The sequence below is a fragment of the Takifugu flavidus genome, chromosome 18 (genome assembly GCF_003711565.1).
Source record: "Takifugu flavidus isolate HTHZ2018 chromosome 18, ASM371156v2, whole genome shotgun sequence".
NCBI classification, from domain to species: Eukaryota; Metazoa; Chordata; class Actinopteri; order Tetraodontiformes; family Tetraodontidae; genus Takifugu; species Takifugu flavidus.
This window is the reverse complement of record NC_079537.1, coordinates 7,657,962-7,680,120: the sequence shown is the minus strand read 5'-3', so window position 1 is coordinate 7,680,120 and position 22,159 is coordinate 7,657,962. Positions and strand designations below refer to the sequence as shown.

At 51.9% G+C, this 22,159-nt stretch overlaps 1 protein-coding gene across 3 annotated transcripts; it reads left to right on the top strand.

Annotated features, from left to right (window-relative positions):
• The first annotated feature begins 1,712 nt into the window (after nt 1-1,712).
• Nucleotides 1,713-22,013, top strand: LOC130514906 (cytohesin-3-like). 3 transcript variants are annotated; one of them, XM_057014805.1, is made up of 13 exons: nt 1,713-2,074; nt 12,445-12,527; nt 12,597-12,661; nt 13,296-13,362; nt 13,431-13,549; nt 13,902-13,982; nt 14,149-14,261; nt 16,656-16,804; nt 17,004-17,115; nt 18,453-18,529; nt 18,908-18,979; nt 19,091-19,245; nt 20,696-22,013. In XM_057014805.1, the coding sequence occupies exons 1-13, from the start codon at nt 2,053-2,055 to the stop codon at nt 20,766-20,768; spliced, it is 1,188 nt and encodes a 395-aa protein (XP_056870785.1). In that variant the 5' UTR covers nt 1,713-2,052; the 3' UTR covers nt 20,769-22,013. The 3 variants fall into 3 exon arrangements, with proteins under 3 accessions (XP_056870785.1, XP_056870786.1, XP_056870784.1); XM_057014804.1 differs by lacking the exon at nt 1,713-2,074 and adding an exon at nt 9,091-9,393; XM_057014806.1 differs by lacking the exons at nt 1,713-2,074; nt 20,696-22,013 and adding an exon at nt 9,076-9,393 and having other exon boundaries at nt 19,091-19,249.
• Nucleotides 22,014-22,159: the final 146 nt, after the last annotated feature.

Genomic DNA, 22,159 nt, shown 5'->3' with positions numbered 1-22,159 from the left:
CTGATGGTTTTACATGTAGTTTGTGGTGCAAAATATGCAATTTAAGTACTGAAAACGAAGCGAATCAATCAGAATTCCTGGGCGTTAAACTTAGCTTGCTCGTGGTTGCTGCTCATCAGATCGCGGCCACACTGGGATGTTCCTCTTATGACTCATAAATGCATTAGCGTGACATTTATGCAGAATGGAGCTTGTTTTTGTGCCAGGGAGTCAGAGTCTGGAATTTAATTGCTCTTAAATGAGCTTTAAGTGTGGAGGCCTCTTCGCTTGATTGGACACAGCGCTAGCAGGATTTAACTGGACGGCGCCGCCGGATTTGTCGCAACAATATTAGCGCTATTATTGCTCTACGTGCACAGAGGATGTGTCGCTTCTGCTCCATTCTCTGGTGCAGAGCAGATACATTCTGTTCTTACAGTCCTAATGTGGGAAAAAAAAAACCTTATGCCTGTGTTTGATACTGCTATTAGCTACATTCCCATGATCCCACTCTTAAAAGTAACGTCCCGGCAGCTGTTTTTGTTTGCTGACTTTTGAGAATGAGGCGTTTGTTCGAGAGAGACACCTAAGAATAAACCAATGACTGAATACATGAAAACATCTGTTCGTACTTGACCACTGCAGTAATCCTCACAGGAAGTGAGACTCCCTCCTTCTGTGCGGAGGCAGGAATTCTGTAATTGAAACCATGTGCTTTCTAGAAATAAGCTCGTACCTTTTTCAATGTGGGTGGACATAAGCAGCGGCCCTCTACCTGCTGCTTATGTAAGCGTCTACAGGCCACAGTGATGCAATTCGCAGCAAAATAAGAAATAGGAAGCTCCTTAAGCTGCAATTAGGAATGGAATAATTATGTCCAACCAGCCCACCAATCGTTTTTTCTTAACTTCTTTCTTCACATTTGTACTTTGTTAATGCTTAACATTAAAATCCCATTTAGGGGGAAGCAGTGAATCATCAATATTAAATATATTGGTGAAACTGAACCTCGCCGTGTTCTTAAAGGGCCGGTGTGTGAGATCTGGCGCCACCTACTGGGGACAACACGTATTGAAGCAACCAGCTGAGCCAGCATGTCAGCTTTGTTGTTGTGGATGTATTTAGATGTTGATGCTGGAGTTAGAACAACTCTCCATACTGCTGAAGCGGCAGATTATCGCCAATTAGTGATGTAAATTAGCACTAAAGTTCGCATTCTTGTCAGTTTGTCCTTTTCAGGCTTCTGTATAAATATGGCAGCTTCTGAAGGGAGACCCGCATCAATATTAATGTAAACATGTCGCTGCTAATTAAACCAGAACGCAGCATGCTATGTTTGCTACAGAAGCGTGGCTATATGGTATCAAACTCAGATCTGTATTTATTTATATCTGTGCCTAATTATCCGGTAATCTATTGATCTATTTAGGTTAATTAAAGCCTGATCAAAGCCACCGTGTAGCTCGCTGGGGTTCGTTATTATATTCTCCTACAATAATGTCACTGTTGCCTGGGGTCACGTGCGCGTTGATCAGCAGCAATGAACGATGACGCGCAGCACGAGCCGCGTAGCGGAGCTGGGAGGGGATTAACGACCCGCGTCAGCTGACGTCATTATCAAAGCGCAGCTTCCGCCGCCTCCTTCAAAATAAAAGAATCCAGCCCACTGCGCCTTTGAGACCTTTGTTTGAAAAGCGAAATTCCACCGACTTCCGGCGACGACCCAGGCGCGTGTTGGGCAGCTTACCGCAGCCCTGTCAACAACTCTCCAGATACTAGTGGAGTGAAGGCGTATTAAAGAGGATAACGACCACTCCGCCGGCCACTGTGGGCGTAAAGACGCCGCCGCTGCCGCATCTCGGAGCCGCCGCTCGCTGGGAACAGAGAAGCTGCCCGGCGACCAATCGCGAAGTGATCTTACAAGATCTCCCGAAACGAGAAACCTGCCCGTGAGACAACCTGTGCGCCAAATGCGCCCTGGAAATTAGGACGCACGCCGGCTGTAAATTAGAGCCCCTTTCTCACTGCACGGCGGAAGTTTCCGCGACCGAGCTTGAGATTTTCCAGGCTGCGATGATGGACGAGGACAACCAAGGTAGATTTATTCTCTGGGCTTTACAGCTGTGCGTGTGTCAGCAGACCTGTGTCGGTGTAATAACAGTAATTATACTATAATAACAATAATACTTTTGCGTCCTATCACCTGGACAGATGGTGAAGTTGCAGCAGTTTTTTCGGTGTTGATGATGTCAAATAGACCCTCGCTGCTTGATTTGCGTGGTTCGGCAGCCTCACGTCGCTCCCGCACCGCTGGTGTTTATCCAGGTGTGTGCACGCTGGCCCAACAGGTCGCTCCCTGGCAGCCCGGTTCCTGACCTGACCTTTATTGACTCAGGACACAAGCTGAGTTTGCTTTATATCAACTGCAAAGAAAAGCAGGAGCGGCTTCGGGAAGTTTGGAGCAGTTTTGCTGTGAAACGGTGCAGACGTGAAACGATTGAAGATGTGGTTAAAAATGCGTGTCATGGCTCCACGTGGGTGCACGCACACCGCGTCCGCAGATCGAGCCTGGTCATTTCTCAGGTCTTCATTGTTCCCCTGCTGCATTTGTGGTTAATTTGGTTTCCAGATAGTCTGTATGAACATTTGACTCTGCCGTCCTGTCACTTCAACTGACGACGGATTTATTGATCGAGTATCTGATGGGCAGAAAACCACAACTTGCATGTTGTTGGCATCACTGGCTCATACCTTCAGAGGTCCTGGTCAGGACGGTCCTCAGGTACCTGAGCGCGATGACGCTAACAATCCACTCCTGCTTTGTCAACACTGAGCCAACGGCCGGGATCATCTCTGCCCGCCTCGTCTGGAGGTCAGTGGAATGTGCTCTCACGTGCTGTTTGCTGACTCTCGTGCAAAAAGCTGTCATTGTGCGGCGCGGCGGTGGCGTGGCGGTGGCGTGGCCTGCGGTCCCGGTGCATATCAGCGCAGCCGCCAGGACAGACATATGGTGCTGCGATGCCCGTCGGGGGGGTAGCCAACAACAGCCAGGAGCGTCAAGCGCTCATGCACGCACGCACGCAAAACACACATTAACAAATTAAGTTTCTTCCCATTTTCTGTCTGCACTCTTAAATGATTACTGATGATGATGATGATGATGTGTGTGTGTGTGTGGGGTGTGTGTGTGTGTGTGTGTGTGTGTGTGTGTGTGTGTGTGTTGTGTGAGCATCTGCCTCCTCATCTGGAATAAATAAGCCCCGTACACCCTGATACCTATATTTGGAACTCCTTGGTGTGTAAGTCACGGTACAGTTTGCTCCTCAGAGATGCTGTTGGGGGGGGTAATCACAGCCCAGGATTCCCATGGAAATCTGGTGTTTAACAGAGTGTGTCTGATGGCGGCAGGAGTTAAGGCAGGTCGCAGCAGCTAGCTGCTAACTCAACAGAAAAGAACTGAGTTTTGGGTAATGGCAGCGGTTTAGCTACCAGGAGCAGTTAACCATTATTTAGCAGTAGTCTAATGTTATAACACGCTGCTCTCGGTGAACATGAACCGTAACAATGACCTCTTGTATCCCTGACTGGCCGATTTCTTTTATTGCAATGGTTTGGCACCCACTCAAGAGCGCACAGGAAGTAGATCAGAGGCATGGTTCCAATCAGGGATGCACACGCACGCTTCGCCAGGCGTCAAGCTGAGCGCGACAGAGGCCAGAAAGTGTTAGACAGAGCCCGATACCGAGGTGTTACAGTTTACGTGCTGGCATGTGGATGACAGGAACGCTCGGCTACGGTCGTCTGAGAGGAGATGACGGTGCAAGGCAGGAAAATCACGTGCCTGAGGTTTCCAACGGGTGCCGTCATAAATTACCGGTCGTTCAGTAAGTGGTCATTCACGACCAAAAGCATCCAACCAGGCCAGAGTTTGGATGGAGTTTCAGGTTTCAGGTGTCTGTTTCTACCAAAAAAAAGAGTTATGAACACCAGTGGATGTCATTATTGATGCATTGTGGGTCAATTATCCCCCAGAAGATTCTATTTTGTTGATCTTCACATTTCCTTCCAACTTTGCGGTTGGTTAGCGACGGCTTGTGGAGCAGTGGTGGGTGGAATCTGAAGGCTGATGAGCAGAACGGGAGGAAAATGTTGAGCCCACGTGGTCAGGACAGTTTGAACCAAGCTAACCAGGCTTTAACCGGGTCACTCACACTGTAAACTCATTAGCGCGCCACTACTATAGTTTAGCTGTTAGTACTGTTGCTCATGCTATGTGTGGTCTCTTTACATTGGTTCTCCGCGATCACATGATCCACAAGGGGGCCGATTTGCTTCTGCAGCCCCTTGCCAAGGGCTCCGAGGACTTCGTGGAGCTTGGGTTTAAATCCTGTCGTGCTGAATGTCTGCGCTGTCCATACTTCTGCTGCCCTTTTGAGAAGCTGCCCACATTTATGTGGAACCGCAGCTCTCAGAGGTGGACACTGTCGCCTTTACCACACTGTCTCTGCAGCTAGTGTGTCGGGAAAGAGACTCTCTGACACTCTCCAACAGTTGAGGGGCTTGAGGACAGTTCCTTTCTAGTTCCATCCCATTCAAGGACACCGTTGCAGCATTTGAGTTCAGCTCATGCTAACAGATTGAGCGCTACCAGTCCATGTCATCATCCAGAGACAAGTCTTAATAACAAATGTCTTTCATGAAAATTTCCAGAGAAGTTCTTTTGTCTGGATATTAATTGTTAACTCACAGAGAAAGGTAGCCCCTCCCCCGTTGTTCCTGCCGGTAATGTTTCAGGAGCTCGGGGAAAAAACAGGAGGTTCTGTTGAAGTTATCAGACATCACGTCACATTTGCTGAGTGGACTCAACGAGACCTGTCGACAGACTGTCAGTCGCAGTGCTGCAGAAGACACCTTTATGAGTACTTGAACTAATAAAAGCGGAGCCACATACTGCAGGACGACCCCCCCGAACCACCACCGAGGATTTCTATCTGTGCGGAGAGAAAGGAAGAATCCCTCACAGGGCATTGAGCTTGTATTGAAGGTTTTTTTCTGTTCCAAAGGAAACAAAAAGGAGCCAAAGGTCCCAAGATACTGAAGTAATAAGCCCAACCGTTTAATGTGGTGCTCGGCTCCTTCTGTCTGGAGCGAGTAGGAAACGGAAGAAAACGCCGAGCAGAATGGGCAGGAAAAGGGAGAGCTGGAACAATTATGTAAGATTGTTTGACCTGCTGGTGATGCAGGAAGAGGTGTGTCCCCGTCTGACTCCCCATGTCCAGCGTCTCATGCTGGTTGGCGTCAGATCTGGTTTGCTCGTGAAAATGTTCTTGATTCTTTTGACTTTTCTTCCTGAAAATGGTTGAATAAATCACTGCTTTTGTCTAAGTTACGACGACCAGGAGAGGGTCTTGGTATTTAAATCATTCCTTAAACCTCCATCACCTGCGCCATGGTAACCTGAAGTAATCTGTGTGATGCCAGTTTCAGTGGGACATGTGATTGGTTCCATGGCTGCCTTTGTAGATGTGGAGGCGAAAGGTGGAAATTCGTGACTTAGCCTATGTTTGACTCCTCACCAGTGGTCTGAAGGGGTGAGGGTGAGGAGCACCTCGAGGACCTGACAGCTGCAGCTCCTCCGCACTGCGAGCAGTCAGCTGTTATAGTTCACCCATCTGTAGCCAAGGATGTTTCCCAGATGTTTCCCTGGAAAGGTGTTACGGCCTGTCGAGCAGGAAGTCCGGGACCCCTCAACATGCTGAGGAGGTCAGACCTCTGGAGTCCCGTTGTCCTCCTGGAGGAGCTGGTAGGAGAACGCGAGGATGTTCCGGGCGTCTGTGAGGAAGAGCAGCAGCCGGCGTCCCCCTCCTCGCCACCGGTGGCGAGCTGCTCAGAGTTACAGCGCAACCTCGATGTGGCGGACAACAAACGGCACAGCAGGTCGACTGTGACCCACAGGAGACCCTGCCGCCACGTGTCTTCACGTGCGCTCGTGACTCTGTGTTTGCACAGTAAGACCGTTTGTATATGTTCATGAGCGGGGGAGGGGAGGGGGGGGAGGGGGTGTGTAGCCACGTTTAATCCCACTAAAAATGATTTGAATTGTTTTTTTCCCCGTGTTCTCACCTCCTCTGGATTAGGATTAAACAGGGCAGCGCTGCCTATAGGTCATAATCTGAGTAATTTGTCTGGAGCCGCGGCTGAAAACGTGCGGAATGTCGCAAAAACGGGAGCCTCCGGATTCCTGAAGTAGGTTAGTGGCGCAGCGTTGGGCCCAGCTGTGTATACCGCGGAGCCTCAGCCACTTCCAGTATTTCATTTGCGGGGGCGTGTGGATGCGAGGATGAGCGTGCATCTCTTTATATGGTGCGCGCACGGAGGATTAGCGGGGGCTGCGAGCCCTCAGCAATATGGAAGATCAAGTGGGGAAGGATATGGATGACAGTTAGTGGATTATAGGTCAGAGGCTCGGCGTGCTCGCTGTCACTTCCCCACTAACTTGGGTATTCCTGTTCTCATCCTGGGGTTGGAAGCGTGGACGCCGCTGGTTTCTCCTCCTCGCTCCTAATTATTTTTAGGCCCGTTTCCTCCGCTCCAGCTCTTGGATGGATTTTCTTTATGGTCCATTGTTCTTGTAGACAGGAATGGAACAGAAATAATGGCAGGTCAGGGCGCCTTTCAGGGCGCCGCTAACACGGACCCGCAAACACCCAAGCAAATTTTCGCCGATCGTCTCAGCTGCTGTTCTCTGACGTCGGCCTTTTATGGACAACTGACTGTCTTCCCGTTAGCTTATAGCGATTTTAGGAGCTCAAATAAATGACTTTTGCAGACGGCTTATTTAAAAAACTAAAGCCAACTCACCACATAAAAGCTACTGAAAGGACGATCTTTCCGATCTGTACACCTACACCTGAAAAGAACTCCACTTCCTGTCCTCCCCCTCTTCAATAACTCCAGCAGACGTCTGTCTGTGTCTCCCGGTCCAGAGTGAAATGCTTCGCCTAATGAGAACAGCCTGGGCCGCTGCCTTCGTCCTCTCTCCGTCACGTGCAGCTTTTGTTTGTCTGTCTGTCTCGGTACCAGATGTGCTGCTGAGACCTCGCAGTTATTTCCTGCTTCCGGCTCCTCTAGAAGGAGTGCTCGCGGCGCTCGTTCATCCTAAACGCAGCGCCGAGAGGGAGGCCCTGGCGTGGGCGCCCGCGGGGATGAAACGAAGAGCCATCCTTCTCCTGCTCGCTGCTGATTTTGAGGCAGTTCTGAAGACTGTTGAGACACAATCCCATTACGTGGCAGCAGCTCCAGCCTCAGATCTGTTAAAGCCTTTTAAGGAGGGTCCTCGCATGGGAACTTCCATGACATCAGGATTAAATCACCTTCCGGACCTCTGTCAACGTCTTCAGGCATGAGTTTCAGTCATTTTGGTGTTAGGGGACAAATTAGTGGTGATTGGGGATCACGGGGCCCGCAGGGTCCCCCGTAGGAGCCTGGTCCTGCTCATGGTTTCTGCCTGTTGAGGCTCTGGGCTTCTTTATCGTGTTGTATAAATAAAGTTGAACTGGTCTACCACAGCAGAGTCCGGGGCCCTGGGTGGGCCTAGTTTTCCTGCCTCTGAACAGGAAACCTGTTGAGTCTGGCTTTGGAAAAGGGAAGAACCCGGCCTGAGTTGGGCGGCAGCACCAAATAGCTCCTGGAACCAGATCGGTACAAAAGCCACTGGTGACTTTTTGACCAAAGCTCTGAGAAGATTCCTGCACTTCAAAACCACACGGATGCGCAGAGTAAAGAGCTGATCAGGCAGAGGGAAGAGCGGCGGACGCGTTTGAGCAGGATGTCGCCTGAGCGATAAGAAAAAAACGAGTTCCTCGGTTCCTGCACGCAACAGATGGGCGCCGGGCAGATGGGCCAAGGCTGCTCAATAAGCTTTAACATCATATTAACATTGAAAGTTCTGCTCTGTGATGCTGAAGCTACGATCAAGTTTTATGGCCACAATCCTAAAGAAAGACGGTCGCTTCCACCCAAATCCTTCAGCTAACTGTGACACAGTGGAGGCTGTTCTTTGGTTCAACATAAAGAGGAAGTGGCTCCTTCAGGGGGGAAATTTGGCAGGTTTTTTTCATGATTCAGAGGAGCGGGTTCTTTGAAGAGGCCGTCTTGCTTCGAGGGTTTGTGTTCAAAGGTCCGCGGGGATTCGGAGCATCAAACGGCCTTGTTGTCTTTAATGTAACGTCGGCTGTTTCCTTCACACTCGTGATCTCATTTTCATACGGGGACGTTCGCGAGTGACCCGAGAGCGGCGGTGATCCTGAGCTAAAGTTGTAGGCTGTTTCCCTGTAGGCCTGTGCTTCTTCTTGGTTGGTCTGACGGTTCTCCAAAACTTTTGGACAGATTGCCGTGGAAACGGGCACAGTCCTGGCATCAAATCCGCCCACCAGCTTGTCAAAATTTGCCCTGGAAACTATCGTGTGAAATATTTTGCCCGTGGAATGTGAAACGGATCCTTCCAGCCTTCCTCAGATGCTGTCTAGGTGTCCTTTTAAACAGGTTGATGCTGCACAGCATTAGCTGAGCTTAAGGAACATGTTATGATGTGTGTTACGCTAACCTCTTTTTCCATAACTGTCATCATTATTGCCGCCCATTTTGCTAACATACTTGTGCAAACATCTAAAATACCGTGCTAACAGAAGGACACATCAACGTAATCTTCTGAACGTTTCAGTGGGATCGTTGTAGCCCACTTCCTGGCCCCGGGCTAGCATAACTGCTGGATTCTGTTGATTTTTCCTACCAGTTCCACCAGAATAAAAGACAAATCTCTGGAAAGTGGCTAAAACAAATTTTGCCTCAACACTTCAGTATAAAAAACCTGCTGCTGCGTGTTTGTAAAAAATATCATATGAGAAACCAGATCAGAAGCACGAGACGGCAAATCTCCGGGAGCCTTTATGAGGGTTTTTTTGATTTCTTTATCAGGTGAACAGACGTCTCAGGCGACTTTTGGGCTCTCTGCATTGGGGAAAATGTGAAAAAAAGCGGGGGGGGAGTCTGAAAGGACAGAAATTGATTAAATGAGATCAGACAAGGAGCTGGGCAGGAAAGCAGGTTCTACCAGACCGGGCAGAAGCAGCCGGTGGAATGTGGAGTATTTCCACACCACTTACTGTCAGCTGTCAGCTGCGAGCGGTGTCTGAGCCGTGAGTAGGAGTTACGCCGAAGGGGGGGAAAAAACAATTATTACACACCTACCAGCCACAGTTTTAGCCCACGCGGGCGGGAAAAGAGCAGCTAAATTCACAAACCAACCCCCCCCCCTCCTGCTGCTGTACCGAGTCGACCATCGCGAGGAAACAGACCCGTCTGCTGATGGAATGTCAGACTTCACGGAGGCCGGGGAGAGGAAACGGTCACGCGGTATGTGTTTTTGTTTTAACCTGCAGCTCGGCGTCACGGCGACGGAAGGTAACGCCGCCAAATGCAAGCAAACCGCTTCCTTGCATCACACTTAAGTCAGCCGGGTCTCTTGTGTAAGCCGTCCCTCAGCATTCGGCTGGAGCGGCTCCTGACTGCAGGAGTCTCTCCATCGTCCCGCTGAAACTCAGGAAACTTTGCAGCGACTCCGGTTAAAAATGCTTCCACACACTTGCTCCACGTCCGGCCGTCGGACGTGATTGCGGCTCGGGTGAGGGTTGTTCTCGTATTCCTCGTATTCCCTGGGGCTCGGATTCATTCCAAACTGGCTGTGACTCATGATTCACCGCGGGAGTTTCTGTTTGCGGAGCCGCCCTCCCCGCCTAGCTTAGCCGAGGATATTGGAGAGGCGTGACTGGCGGGGACGCTCTGCAATCTTACTGTGTTGTGTCAGTGACGCGGTCATGTGACCCAGAGGCAGATGCACGGTCAGACAGTCGAGCCTGATGTCCTCCTGTCCTGGGAGGACGGGGCGCTGGGGTGTAAGTCAAGGCGGAGGGTTACAGCAGCTGATGAGATTCACTGGCTGACACATCGACTGTCTACGTCAAATCGATGTCAGATCTGGGCCCCGGCGCCGGTACGAAGGGTCTCATTGGTGAAAGTGTGATGAATTTCACTGTATTTTAACTCGGCTCCTATAGGCCGGTGTCCGTGTTGTCATGGAGACCCATTGATTGCTCCCGGCCGGTGACATCAGCCGCGTTTACGGCTGATACGGAGGGCCGTGCCTCAGGTGAGACGTGGAGCCTTTCGTGAGAGTTAATATGGATTTTCCTTCCTTGGGTTTCGTGCATAATCCATCAGCTGCTCGGCTACGCGGCCGCCGTGATGTCAGACTGGCGTGCGCTCCTCTCAGAGTCACGAACGGGAACGGTTGACCCCGAACACATTCCGTCGTCTCGGACAATTCGTCCTTTTCTCCAGCCAACTCTTTCAACCCGAGGAGGAGGGTCGCAGGGCTTTTCCTCTGGTATTACAGACGTAGGTTGCCTGCGGGGGTCTCTCTGCTGCACAATCGCTGCTTTATGAGGCTCCTTAGCCGGAGCCAGGGCGGGGGTGGGGGTGGGGGTGGGGGTGGGGGTGGGGGGGAGTGTGAGGAGCTCTGTTGCCCCATCACTCCCAAGTCTTAGAGCAGACCTGATGATTCTCTGGGCTGATTCCTGCAGTTTTCCAGATGAAAGGTGGCAGAATATGATTTAACGATTTAGCTAGTTGGCGCGATAAACAGGGACATCTGCAAATCCAGGAAAATGAGGTTCAAATGAAGAATAAAAATAGTCTGCGGACTAAGTAGGACGGTGTCTCATTCCAACACGGAAACCCACCCCCGTGCCGGTGGAAAGTCTGCCGAAGTTTCTCAGCCCTCCCAGCCAGGACGGCCTTTCAGCACCAGCAGGATGAAACCGATTTAAATGCGGGGTTACGTCACCTTTCTGATCACCCGGGTACGTTTATTCCCCGAGCCAGACGTCAACCTCCCAGAAAAGAGGAAAAACAACGATAGCGAGTGAAAGCGGAACCTTCTCCTGGTTCATCCACCCACGCGGGCCCCAGCAGCCTCTCTCCCAGCATGCTTTGCAACAATTATGGCAAAATCAGACATCATTTAGCTGCTCGCTGATAAATGGGAACAACTGGGATTTTATGGTTCCATACATTCGAAAAAAATGAACCTATATTTGTCTTCAACGGCTCAAGTGCGACAGATGATCCCGCTGTTAAAAAGCCATCAGCGTTCGCTTTTTAACGGCTGCTCTTTTGATTGACAGCTGGTCGGTGGCGACCCACAACCCCTCGGTCAGGTTTCCTCCGACCTGTGAAACAGGTGTGTGTGAGAGTGACACAGTGGAGATAAATACACACAGGAGGAAGCGACTGTTTTCCTGTTATCGAGAGGCGGGGGGACCAGAAATTGAATGAATTGCAAAGCTGCTTAGTGGTATGATCCGGTTGGGGGATTTGAATCCGCTCTCACACACCCCCCCCCCCCCCCCCCCCACTTCAAGGACCGGGGCGGGGGTGGACAAAGCAGAGATAGAGAGCTCTGTGTGTGTGTGTGTGTGTGTGTGTGTGAGAGAGAGAGGAAAAACTGCACAGTAGAAGCAAAATCTGCTCCAGCTCCGTGTGAAAATGACCTACTTCCTGTCAGCGCGCTGTTTTCTGATGCGTGTGTGTGTGTGTGTGTGTGGGGGGGGGGGGGGTCCTCTGAGGGGTCCGGGAGTAGATGTCGACGTGGCACGGTTAAATGAGAGATCAGACGGCTGCGGGGGGGAGACCAATATGTATGATGTGCAGTCACCTGCTCGCCGCTGCGTCCCTGCTGGGTTAATTAACCCGAATGAGGACTCAGGCGTCAGAGAGCCAATATTCGAGGGGGGCGGGAATCGGCAGATGTTCCACAAGTGTGTGTGGAGCATCTGAGATGTTTTATCTCATCAGGAACGTCTTCCTCATTAGCTCGTTATTCCTCTTTTCTCTGGATTTTAATACTGATGTCTGATATCTGTCCGCTGTCACAGTGATGGCGCTGACCCCAGGGTCCAAACACGGGGCCGCTGGGTTGACTGGAGGCTCTAAATGTCCTGCCTCTCACCCCGTGACCCTTTGACCCGGGTGGTGAACAGATGAGTCCTGGCGCACAGACTGATCTCCAGGTCCGGCGTCAGTGACCAACGGACCTGCAGCTCGGCTCCGTTAGCCGTGCAAAACGAGCCGCGCCGCTCCAAAATCGGCAGATTAGCGACAAACCTTTTAGAAATCGGCTTTATTACATAACGGGAGGAGGAGCTGCTGCTGCTTAACTTCACACCAAACCCACTTTTTCTGTCAGATTAGAGTCTTGAGTAACGTTGCTGGGCTGGATTCACTGAACAGGAATGTTCCATCAGGTCTAATCCCTCCCCGATCTGGAGGTGATTGGGTTTAATCCACCAGAATAACCTCGCCCTCCCTCAAACATGCTTCATTCCTCCCGCTCTGTTTACCTTCCAGTTCCCGAAGACCTGTCTCACGATGAGAGGGACGAGCTGTCCAACATACGACGCAGGAAAAAGGAGCTTCTGGACGATATCGAAGTGGGTGACGCTCCGTCTCCCGTCCCCTCCTGGGATCCTGCGACCGTTGACGTGTTTCTGTTTCCGCAGCGGCTGAAGTTCGAGATCGCGGAGGTGATGACGGAGATCGAGCAGCTGACGTGTGTCGGGGAAAGGTGAGCGTTCGGGGTCATTTTGTTGGAGGTTAATCTGCGGGTTATTTTCATTCTTTTGATCCACTCGGAGCGTTCCTATTCCGAGGATTTGGGAAAAACCATCCAGAACGTTGCAGCTTTCTCAAATAGAGAAGCATTTCACTATCAAAGCGAGGACATTTTGAGGGGTTTTAATGGAAAGGATAATATTGCGTTAGTGTTACCTTTGGACATGGAGCTGTCACGTCCCCACAAAGATAGAAAAACACAAAGTGTGAGTGTGTCACACAAAAGTGGATGAAGCTTGGATGAAGAGCAAAGACGACTTCCCTCTGGGGTCACATGCAAAATATCTAGAAAAACAAACGTCATTGTGATGGAAAGCGGCCGCCGGAGGAGCCGGAGGAGCCGGACTGGCGGCTCCTTGTGTTGCTGCACGGCTGCACAGGTGAGTTGTTCAGCCCACCTGTGCAGCCGTGCGCTCCTCTGCAGGTTAAACTCGCTGCCTGCTCAGTTGGGAGCAAAAAAAACAAAAACAAAGGCACGGCGCGACGGAATCCTTCACCTGACCTACTGAGCAAACGCAGCCCGGGGACAAGGCCACGCCCCCTCAGCCATCACCTGACCGAGGTTCACCTGTGTTCTTTCGTTGCAGCAAAACCACACAGAGAAATAAGCAGATCGCCATGGGGAGGAAGAAGTTCAACATGGACCCGAAAAAGGTTACGATCTGTTGTGGGTGGTGATTAATCCGGGGTTAGATGAGCTGACTGGCTCTCTGTTGCATCAGGGGATCCAGTTCCTGCAGGAGAACGACCTCCTCCAGAACACCCCAGAGGACATCGCGCAGTTCCTTTACAAAGGGGAGGGGCTCAACAAGACCGTCATCGGGGACTACTTAGGGGAGCGGTGAGTTCCCTTTTTCCTTGGCTTTCTATTCCCTCTCGATGCGCCTGAGCTCCGATGAGGCCGGAAGGTCCCGGGAGATGGGTCCGGCTTTACGGAGCGGCGTGCCAGCGGGAGGTTCTGCCAGGAACGTGGACACGTGGACACGTGGCTCTTATGGAGGGTGAAATCAGCGGGGATCAGACCGACAAAACAGGGGGTTTGTGCTGCCTGGCTCAGCTGACATGGCAGATTTTCAGGCCTTAGTGTGTAGATCTGCTGCGTGTGTGTGTGTGTGTGTGTGTGTGTGTGTGTGTGTGTGTGTGTGTGTGTGCGCGCGCGCGCTCGTGAATGACGCTAGTGCCTCTCTCCGCAGGGACGACTTTAACATCAAGGTTCTCCTGGCATTTGTGGAGCTTCACGAGTTCGCTGACCTCAACCTGGTCCAGGCATTGAGGTGAGTTGATGATTGTCTTCTTTAGGACGGCGTGGACGCCTCCCTGTTCCTGTGGGAGGACCAGGAAGTGGACCCCAGCAGACCCAGTTTGAGGAGACCGGGAGTTTAGCGGACAGACCTCTCTCACTCGGCGTTGGCTGTTTTTATTTCTTACTTTCTTTTGCAGACAATTTCTGTGGAGCTTCAGACTTCCTGGCGAAGCCCAGAAGATCGATCGGATGATGGAGGCGTTTGCCTCCAGGTACTGCCAGTGCAATCCTGGTGTCTTCCAGTCTACAGGTAACACACACACACACACACACACACACACACACACAGATATAGTCTTAGTCACACTCAGACAGTCCAGAATTTGATGCCTTGATGATTCCATTTCTACTGACTGTTTAATATTAGCCTACGTTAGCATACGATGACGCCTCATGCAAACGGACCCCCGCGCCGCTAACGTTAGCGGCTAGCACGTTAGCTGCCGTATTGATCGCGGCGACGTCCCCGGCCATGATGAGCACATTGATCGGCTTGTCTTGTGCTGCCTCCGTGTCGGCCACTGGGCTCCCGAGGAGGACACAGGTGACGGCTCAGGCCATGAATATTGAGCTCAGATTAGTTATCGGCCATCACTGAGTTGCTCTGACTGCTGTAAATTACAGTGAAGGGGAGGTGGCCCGGGGCTGAGGATGGATGAGAGAAGCGGAGACTCTGGAGTACTGGATCGTGTGTGTGTGTGGGTGTGTGTGTGTGTGTGTGTGTGTGTGTGTGTGTGTGTCTGCGCGCTCGTGAATGACGCTGGTGCCTCTCTCCGCAGGGACGACTTTAACATCAAGGTTCTCCTGGCATTTGTGGAGCTTCACGAGTTCGCTGACCTCAACCTGGTCCAGGCATTGAGGTGAGTTGATGATTGTCTTCTTTAAGACGGCGTGGACGCCTCCCTGTTCCTGTGGGAGGACCAGGAAGTGGACCCCAGCAGACCCAGTTTGAGGAGACTGGTTGTTGTTTTTGGTCCTGTTTGTGGGTGGAGAGTTCTTCTTTTGGGTCTACTGCTACCTGCTCCCCTCCGAACTGGAGCGCCACAGGCTGTAGGCGCTGTTTTACATTTCTAAATGTATACGTTAGAAATCGGCCCGTTTGTGTGTGTGTTCATGGGCCATTATTGACGCGGAGTTTAGCGGACAGACCTCTCTCACTCGGCGTTGGCTGTTTTTATTTCTTACTTTCATTGCAGACAATTTCTGTGGAGCTTCAGACTTCCTGGCGAAGCCCAGAAGATCGATCGGATGATGGAGGCATTTGCCTCCAGGTACTGCCAGTGCAATCCTGGTGTCTTCCAGTCTACAGGTAACACACACATACACACACACACACAGAGATATAGTCTGAGTCACACTCAGACAGTCCAGAATTTGATGCCTTGATGATTCCATTTCTACTGACTGTTTAATATTAGCCTACGTTAGCATACGATGACGTCTCATGCAAACGGACCCCCGCGCCGCTAACGTTAGCGGCTAGCACGTTAGTTGCCGTGTGATCGCGGTGACGTCCCCGGCCATGATGAGCACATTGATCGGCTTGTCTGGTGCTGCCTCCGTGTCGGCCACTGGGCTCCCGAGGACACAGGTGACGGCTCAGGCCTTGAATATTGAGCTCAGATTAGTTATCGGCCATCACTGAGTTGCTCTGACTGCTGTAAATTACAGTGAAGGGGAGGTGGCCCGGGGCTGAGGATGGATGAGAGAAGCGGAGACTCTGGAGTACTGGATCGTGTGTGTCTGTGTGTGGTGTGTGTGTGTGTGTGTGTGTGTGTGAACCTTCCACAGGAGGCTGTGACCCAGACAGAGGTAGAATGACCCCTGTAGCTCTGACGGCCTGATCAGTGCAGGGCTGACACACCACAACTGGCTCACAATGAGGGACGTCTCCCTCTGTCCCCCTCTGTCTCCCTCTGTCCCCCTCTGTCCCCCTCTGTCTCCCTCTGTCTCCCCCTGTCCCCCTCTGTCTCCCTCTGTCCCCCTCTGTCTCCCTCTGTCTCCCCCTGTCCCCCTCTGTCTCCCTCTGTCTCCCTCTGTCTCCCTATGTCCCCCCCTGTCTCCCCCTGTCTCCCTGTCTCCCCCTGTCTCCCCCTGTCTCCCTCTTTCTCCCTCTGTCTCCCTATGTCCCCCCCTGTCTCCCCCTGTCTCCCCCTGTCTCCCTCTGTCTCCCCCTGTCTCCCCCGTCTCCCTCTTGTCTCCCCCTGTCTACCCCTGTTCCCCCCTGTCTCCCTCTGTCTCCCCCTGTCCCCCCCGTCTCCCCCTGTCTCCCTGTCTCTGGAGGGGCGTGGCCTGTTGGAGTAGGGGCGGAGGGAGAGGTGTTGATGTCAGCTGTCAGGTGGGGGCGTTGGTGTGATCAGGCACCTGCCAGGGTGAGATGATGGGTGGCATCATGCTGGGACACCTTTGGACGTGCACAAGGTCAACTGGAGAGCCCCCCCCACCGCCGTCCTGGTCCCTCCTGACTTTTAAACGCTGTCAGTCTTCACCTTTTCTGTTGCAAAGGTCACGGGGTCACCAGCCCCGCCTTCTTCTCCTACCTTCGTTTAGTTGCATCTGCAGCTGGAGGAGTAAATGAGCTCCTGATTCCAGATGTTGGTGCAGGTTCCGCCCGCCCACCGGCTCCCTTTAATCTCCTCCACAGACACCTGCTACGTCCTGTCCTTCGCCATCATCATGCTGAACACCAGCCTGCACAACCCCAACGTCAGAGACAAGCCGCCCGTGGAACGCTTCATCTCCATGAACAGAGGGATCAACGAGGGCGGAGACCTCCCAGAGGAGCTGCTCCGGGTGAGCCTCGTCCTCCAGTTACAGCACCAGACGTGACGCGGGAGCGTCTCCAACGTGTGGTTTAACCCTCGATAATCAGGGTGCTGAAACCCCTCATTTACCGTGGGTGTGAAAGCGCGTTGTCAGGACGGAGGGGGAGGAAGTGCGCGCTGGTGTCCACATTGTCCTCCCTCTCATTTCCTTTTAACGTCCTCTGCAGAATCTCTACGACAGCATTAAGAGCGAACCCTTCAAGATCCCAGAGGACGACGGGAACGACCTGACGCACACGTTCTTCAACCCCGACAGAGAAGGCTGGCTGCTCAAATTAGGTTGGTGCGCGCGTCTGCGCGGTCCCCACGTCCTGAATGACTTTACCCGGCCACTGACGTCTCCGTTGGACGCGGCTGAGGACCAAACCTCCTTGAAATGCAACCGTGGTGATTAAATGTGGGACGAACCGAACGACACGGGAGGTTTAGCTTCCGTTGGCTTAGTTTAGCTCACAACTCGTCGTAGTAATTCTGTCCAAAAGCTCTACAGAATCTCAGGAGACCATTTCTGAACTGAGCAGGGCCCAGGGTCACTGGGGGTGGGGGGTGGGGATGGGGGGGGACTACATATGTCCACGGTCCTGAAGCTTTTCAGGCTAATTTGTTCAGCGTGTGAGATTACAACCATTGTGTTCTTTCCCAGTGAGGTAATCCAGTTTTGGGTGTTATTTCTGCCCCCCCCCGCCCGTTAGTTTACACATGCTGCAGATTACCTTCCCCCCCCCCCCACACACACACACACACACACACACACACACACACCCGTGAACACTTAAGGGCTTTCAGATTTATTAGCGGACATAAAACCGTGTAAGAACCTGGCTGTTATTTGCCAGAGGTTAAAGATCAATCTCACTGCAGGTGATTGTGTTTATTAGCTTTAACACACACACTTGCACACACACCTGGCTCCGACCTGCACATTCCTCCAACTCGGGGTAATGTCTCCGTCTCCGTCTCTGTCTCCGTCTCCGTCTCCGTCCCAGCAAACTGCTGGACGTGAATCCGAATCGCCCCAGCGCAGCTTACGGACTTAATGCGATTACACTCTTCCCACACCGGCTTTTGCTATGTTTTCCCCCAATTCAGCACTCTTAAAAACAGATTTGGCCGCGTTGATTCGATCATCTGTGTCGGCTTGAAAGTGAGACGGGGGGACGGGGACGGGGGGGGCACGGGGACGGGGGGGGGACACTTGGACGCTACCATGACCTTCAAAGATCAGAAATTCCAGGTCCAGCACAGTGGACATTTGCTCTTTCTGCTTTTTTTTAATAGTTTGTGCATGAGGTGGTGAACCTGCTCTGGGGTTCGGTGCGTGTTTGTGCTTAAATGTTAGCTGCAAGTCTGCGGGGGGGTGGGGGGGGGGGGGTTGCCAGGTTAGGTTGGAATCATCGGCTGCCTGCAGACAGCAAAGTCAGTAATTCTTTATCGGAGCCGAATCGCTGAATTCGCTGAATCCAGGGTGTAAACACGCAATCTGGGGTGTAAAAGTACACAGAACAAAGTGTGTGTGTCCCCCCCCCCCCCCAGTTCTCTTTTTCCTGCTGGTCAGCAGCCGCTCTGTCACCGCGGCCTTTGTGTGACTTCCTGTTTCCTCTTCCTCTTCCTGCCAGGAGGCCGAGTGAAAACCTGGAAGAGACGCTGGTTCATCCTGACAGACAACTGCCTTTACTATTTCGAGTACACGACGGTGAGTACCCCCCCCCCCCCCCCCCCCACCCCCGCTGCTAAAATCTGAAGGACGTCGGACAGCTTTTATAATCTGACCTCAGCACGCTCCCCCTGTGGCAGCAGGATTTCTTCTCTCTCTAATATCCTGGAGCGCTGCTAGATATTTATCAGAGCCCCTGTGTCCCTGCTAGCATCAGCACTGTCCCGTCCCTGCCCTGATATTATCCTTCAGGACGCTGTCATTACGTCCCCCGTCCCCCGTCCTCCGGCCCGGCTGCTCCACATTATCGCCTTTATTGGGCGGCGAGGACGAAGGAGGGGCGGGATGCTTCCAAAGCTCCGCTCCTGCAGATTGTTTTTCTGGTGTCCTCATGGTTCCCATGCGTCCCTCCTTTAGGACAAGGAGCCTCGTGGGATCATCCCGCTGGAGAATCTCAGCATCAGGGAGGTGGAGGAGCCCAGGAAGCCCGTGAGTGTCGGCGCCTCAGCGACCCGTTTCCCTGCATTTGTATTCTCCCCACGCGTGATAATGATCTGACGCGGCGCCGTGTCCATGTGCCGCCCTTTGACCCCTGTCTAGAACTGCTTTGAGCTTTACAACCCCAACCACAAAGGCCAAGTCATCAAAGCCTGCAAGACGGAGGCAGATGGGCGCGTCGTCGAGGGCAACCACGTGGTTTACAGAATATCGGCACCCACGCCGGAGGAGAAGGAGGAGTGGATCAAATCCATCAAGTAAGACCCCCCCAGAATTAAAAGTTCTGGTTCTGGTGGGGACCGTCGTCCCTTCAGCGAGGTCTGGTAACCCCGTCTGAGAACTAGCGAGTGATTGGTCAGAAATGTGGAGGGGGCGTGGCTTATACGTGACTTCAGTGCAGGAAGTACAAAAACTTTACACTTTGTAAGGACAATTGTAAAGAATTGAAGCGTAAAGAAACACAAATGGGGGAGAATTTGTGGGAAGAGGCAGCCTGAGAGCAAGTGTCAGCAGAGACGTGCACAGGTGACGCAGGGGGAGGGGCCTATTAGGACTCCGGGAGGTCTACCCTCCAGAATGTGCGGAGCAGCCTGAACTGTCAGGATGACCAGTCTAAATCTTTAGAGTGATAACTGTCCATTCAGGTCCAAACAGGAAACAAATCAGACGTAAATGTTGGCGATCGTGGGAAATATGCAAATTGGCCACCTTGACACCTAAACGCTCGCCAGTTTTAGCCTCCACGGGATGTGGGGCGGAGTCAGACACGCTCCACGCTCTTCTACTGCCTCTCCTCCCCCGCGATCGCCCGGGCAACTGTGGAGGATTAGGCACCGCTTACAGCCCCCCAGCGGTGAACCAGCAAGCCCATCCAGGAGATCCAGTTCCAAACTGGGCTGACACATCTGCAGCCACGGAGGCTAACGCACCGCGGCGTGGGCTTGGGATGGTGGGGGGGGTCCAGAGGGATCGGGGAGATAATAAAGCACTTTGTGGTGATGACGATGCCGCCCGCTGGTTTTCCTGCTTATCTGGATTCACAAACACAGGATGAGGTTACGGAGCGAGCCTCGACTTTTATATTTCGCATTCCATCGGCCGGGTTACGTTTTCATCTATTTTTGGGGATCCGAGCTCTGGAAAACGGGCTTTTTGTTTCGCTAAATTGCGTTCCGCCGAGTGACAATGAGCAGCGGCAAAGAGCGGGATACTTATCGTTCACGGGCTGGTTCTTCAGCGTGTGGCGCTGTGAAGGGAATGGGAGATATCCGCAGTGGGGGGTTGAGCCTCTTCTTGCTTTGTGCTGGTGCTAACGGGATTTAGCAGCCGTGAAACTGGGCTACTCACTCCAGCCCAAGTGGCTTCCTGGCTCGCTCGCTCTCGCCGCTCATCCTCCGAGAAGGCGGAGCCTATTGTTTGCCCTCCTTCAGACCCACAAACCTGCGCGGGCTTTACTACGAGGAGTTCTGGAGGAGGTTCTAGCCAACCGGAGAGAGAACTGAGAAATAAAAAAAATAAAAAGAAGGGGGGGGGTATCTTCAGAAACCATGGAAACCAAAGTAGGTCACTGCATAAACTTTGTTCTCCTTTTTTGATCTAGTTAAGGCAGGGGTTTGTGTAAATGTGCCCACATTTCCATATCAAAGGTGTCACGTGCTGCTGTTTAGACTTATTCTGTTGCTCTGCTCTGATTGGCTGTGTCTGCAGGGCCAGCATCAGCAGAGACCCCTTCTACGACATGCTGGCCACCAGGAAGAGACGCATCGCAAGCAAGAAATGAAGACAATCTGCCCCGCCCGCCTCCATCCCAGCCTCCGTCAGGAACGCCTCGGCCCCAGGAGGACGTGACGTTCCGCTGAGGGAACGGCGGACCTCCCCCCCCCCATCTCCCAGTCAATACTTCTCCTCCCCTCCAAAGCACAACCGCCGTGTTTCGGGCGCACATGTGTGCATGCAGGGTGTGACGTGTTTGTGTTTGTGTGTGCTGGCGTGTGCATGCTAACGTAGCATCTGCAGGGCTCGCGAGCGCCGGCGCCTGGATGTTGGGAGGATGCGGCCGGCGTCGCCGGTTCTCCTGCCTCAGAGGACAGTTCCTGCGTCCAGCCTCGGAACGGAACATGAGCAGGCTCCAGTCAGCTGGGCTGATTTTCCATGTTCTTAATCTTTTAGTCCTGGCTCGTGTCTGAATCAACCCATATTTTGGCAACACGTTGCGTTAATAATATTCTTATTTTTTGAATAATATCGAGCTAAACGGGTCTCGAAACCCTTAAAGATTTCAACTTCAGGACAAAAACCAACTTTCTGTGGAGGATTCCTGTCAACTTTTTTAAGTTATAGCTGTGCAATGGCCTGCGAGGGTCCCAGTCTGATTAAGCTCTCTTTACTTTTCCTCGACGTGAGTGAAGGTCTTCGTGTTGTTGTGTTCTTTTTATGCTTGCTCGCCTTTGTGTGCCCCCCCCCCCGAAAACTGTGTGAACGTAACCAGCAGTCCTTTTGTATTTATTTACGTTTGTGAATATGGTTTGATTCTACTGGAACAACCTAAGTTAAGTATGTACATATGACGTGTGGGTCTCTGTTCTTGGATGCACTCTCTGTCTCAGACGTTTGGGGTCTTCTTTACAAAAGCCTTAAACATAATAATGATTACTATAGAAAAAAAATGGAGGATGATGAAGATGGCCATGAAGATCATGCCAAGACGGGCAATATCGTATTTATCTATAACTGTGATTATATACATATATCTATACTTTTCTAAGCCATGACTGATGGGTCTGTGATGTGATTACAGTGAAATATAATAGTGAAGAAGGTGATGATGATGAGGATGAAGTCAGAAGCTCGAATCAGCTGTAGTTTTCTATGTGATTGTAAAACTAAATGCAAGCCTCGACCGGGGCAAATGTTACCTTCTACTGCCCCCTGTGGGCTCATAGTTACACTAACTTTTATATTCTCTGTAAAAGATGTTGTCACCTTGTACAAGACGCGTATCTATATAAAGTATACATTCTAATGACTGTGGCTCGGGGTCTTTTCATTATTGATGCGCGTCCTGACCTACATATGTGCCTAATGAGTCGCTCATGAAATAATCATGTTGTTTTTTGCTGAACTCTCACGCACGTTTCACGCATCCCGCTTCAGCTGCAGACCAATCGATTA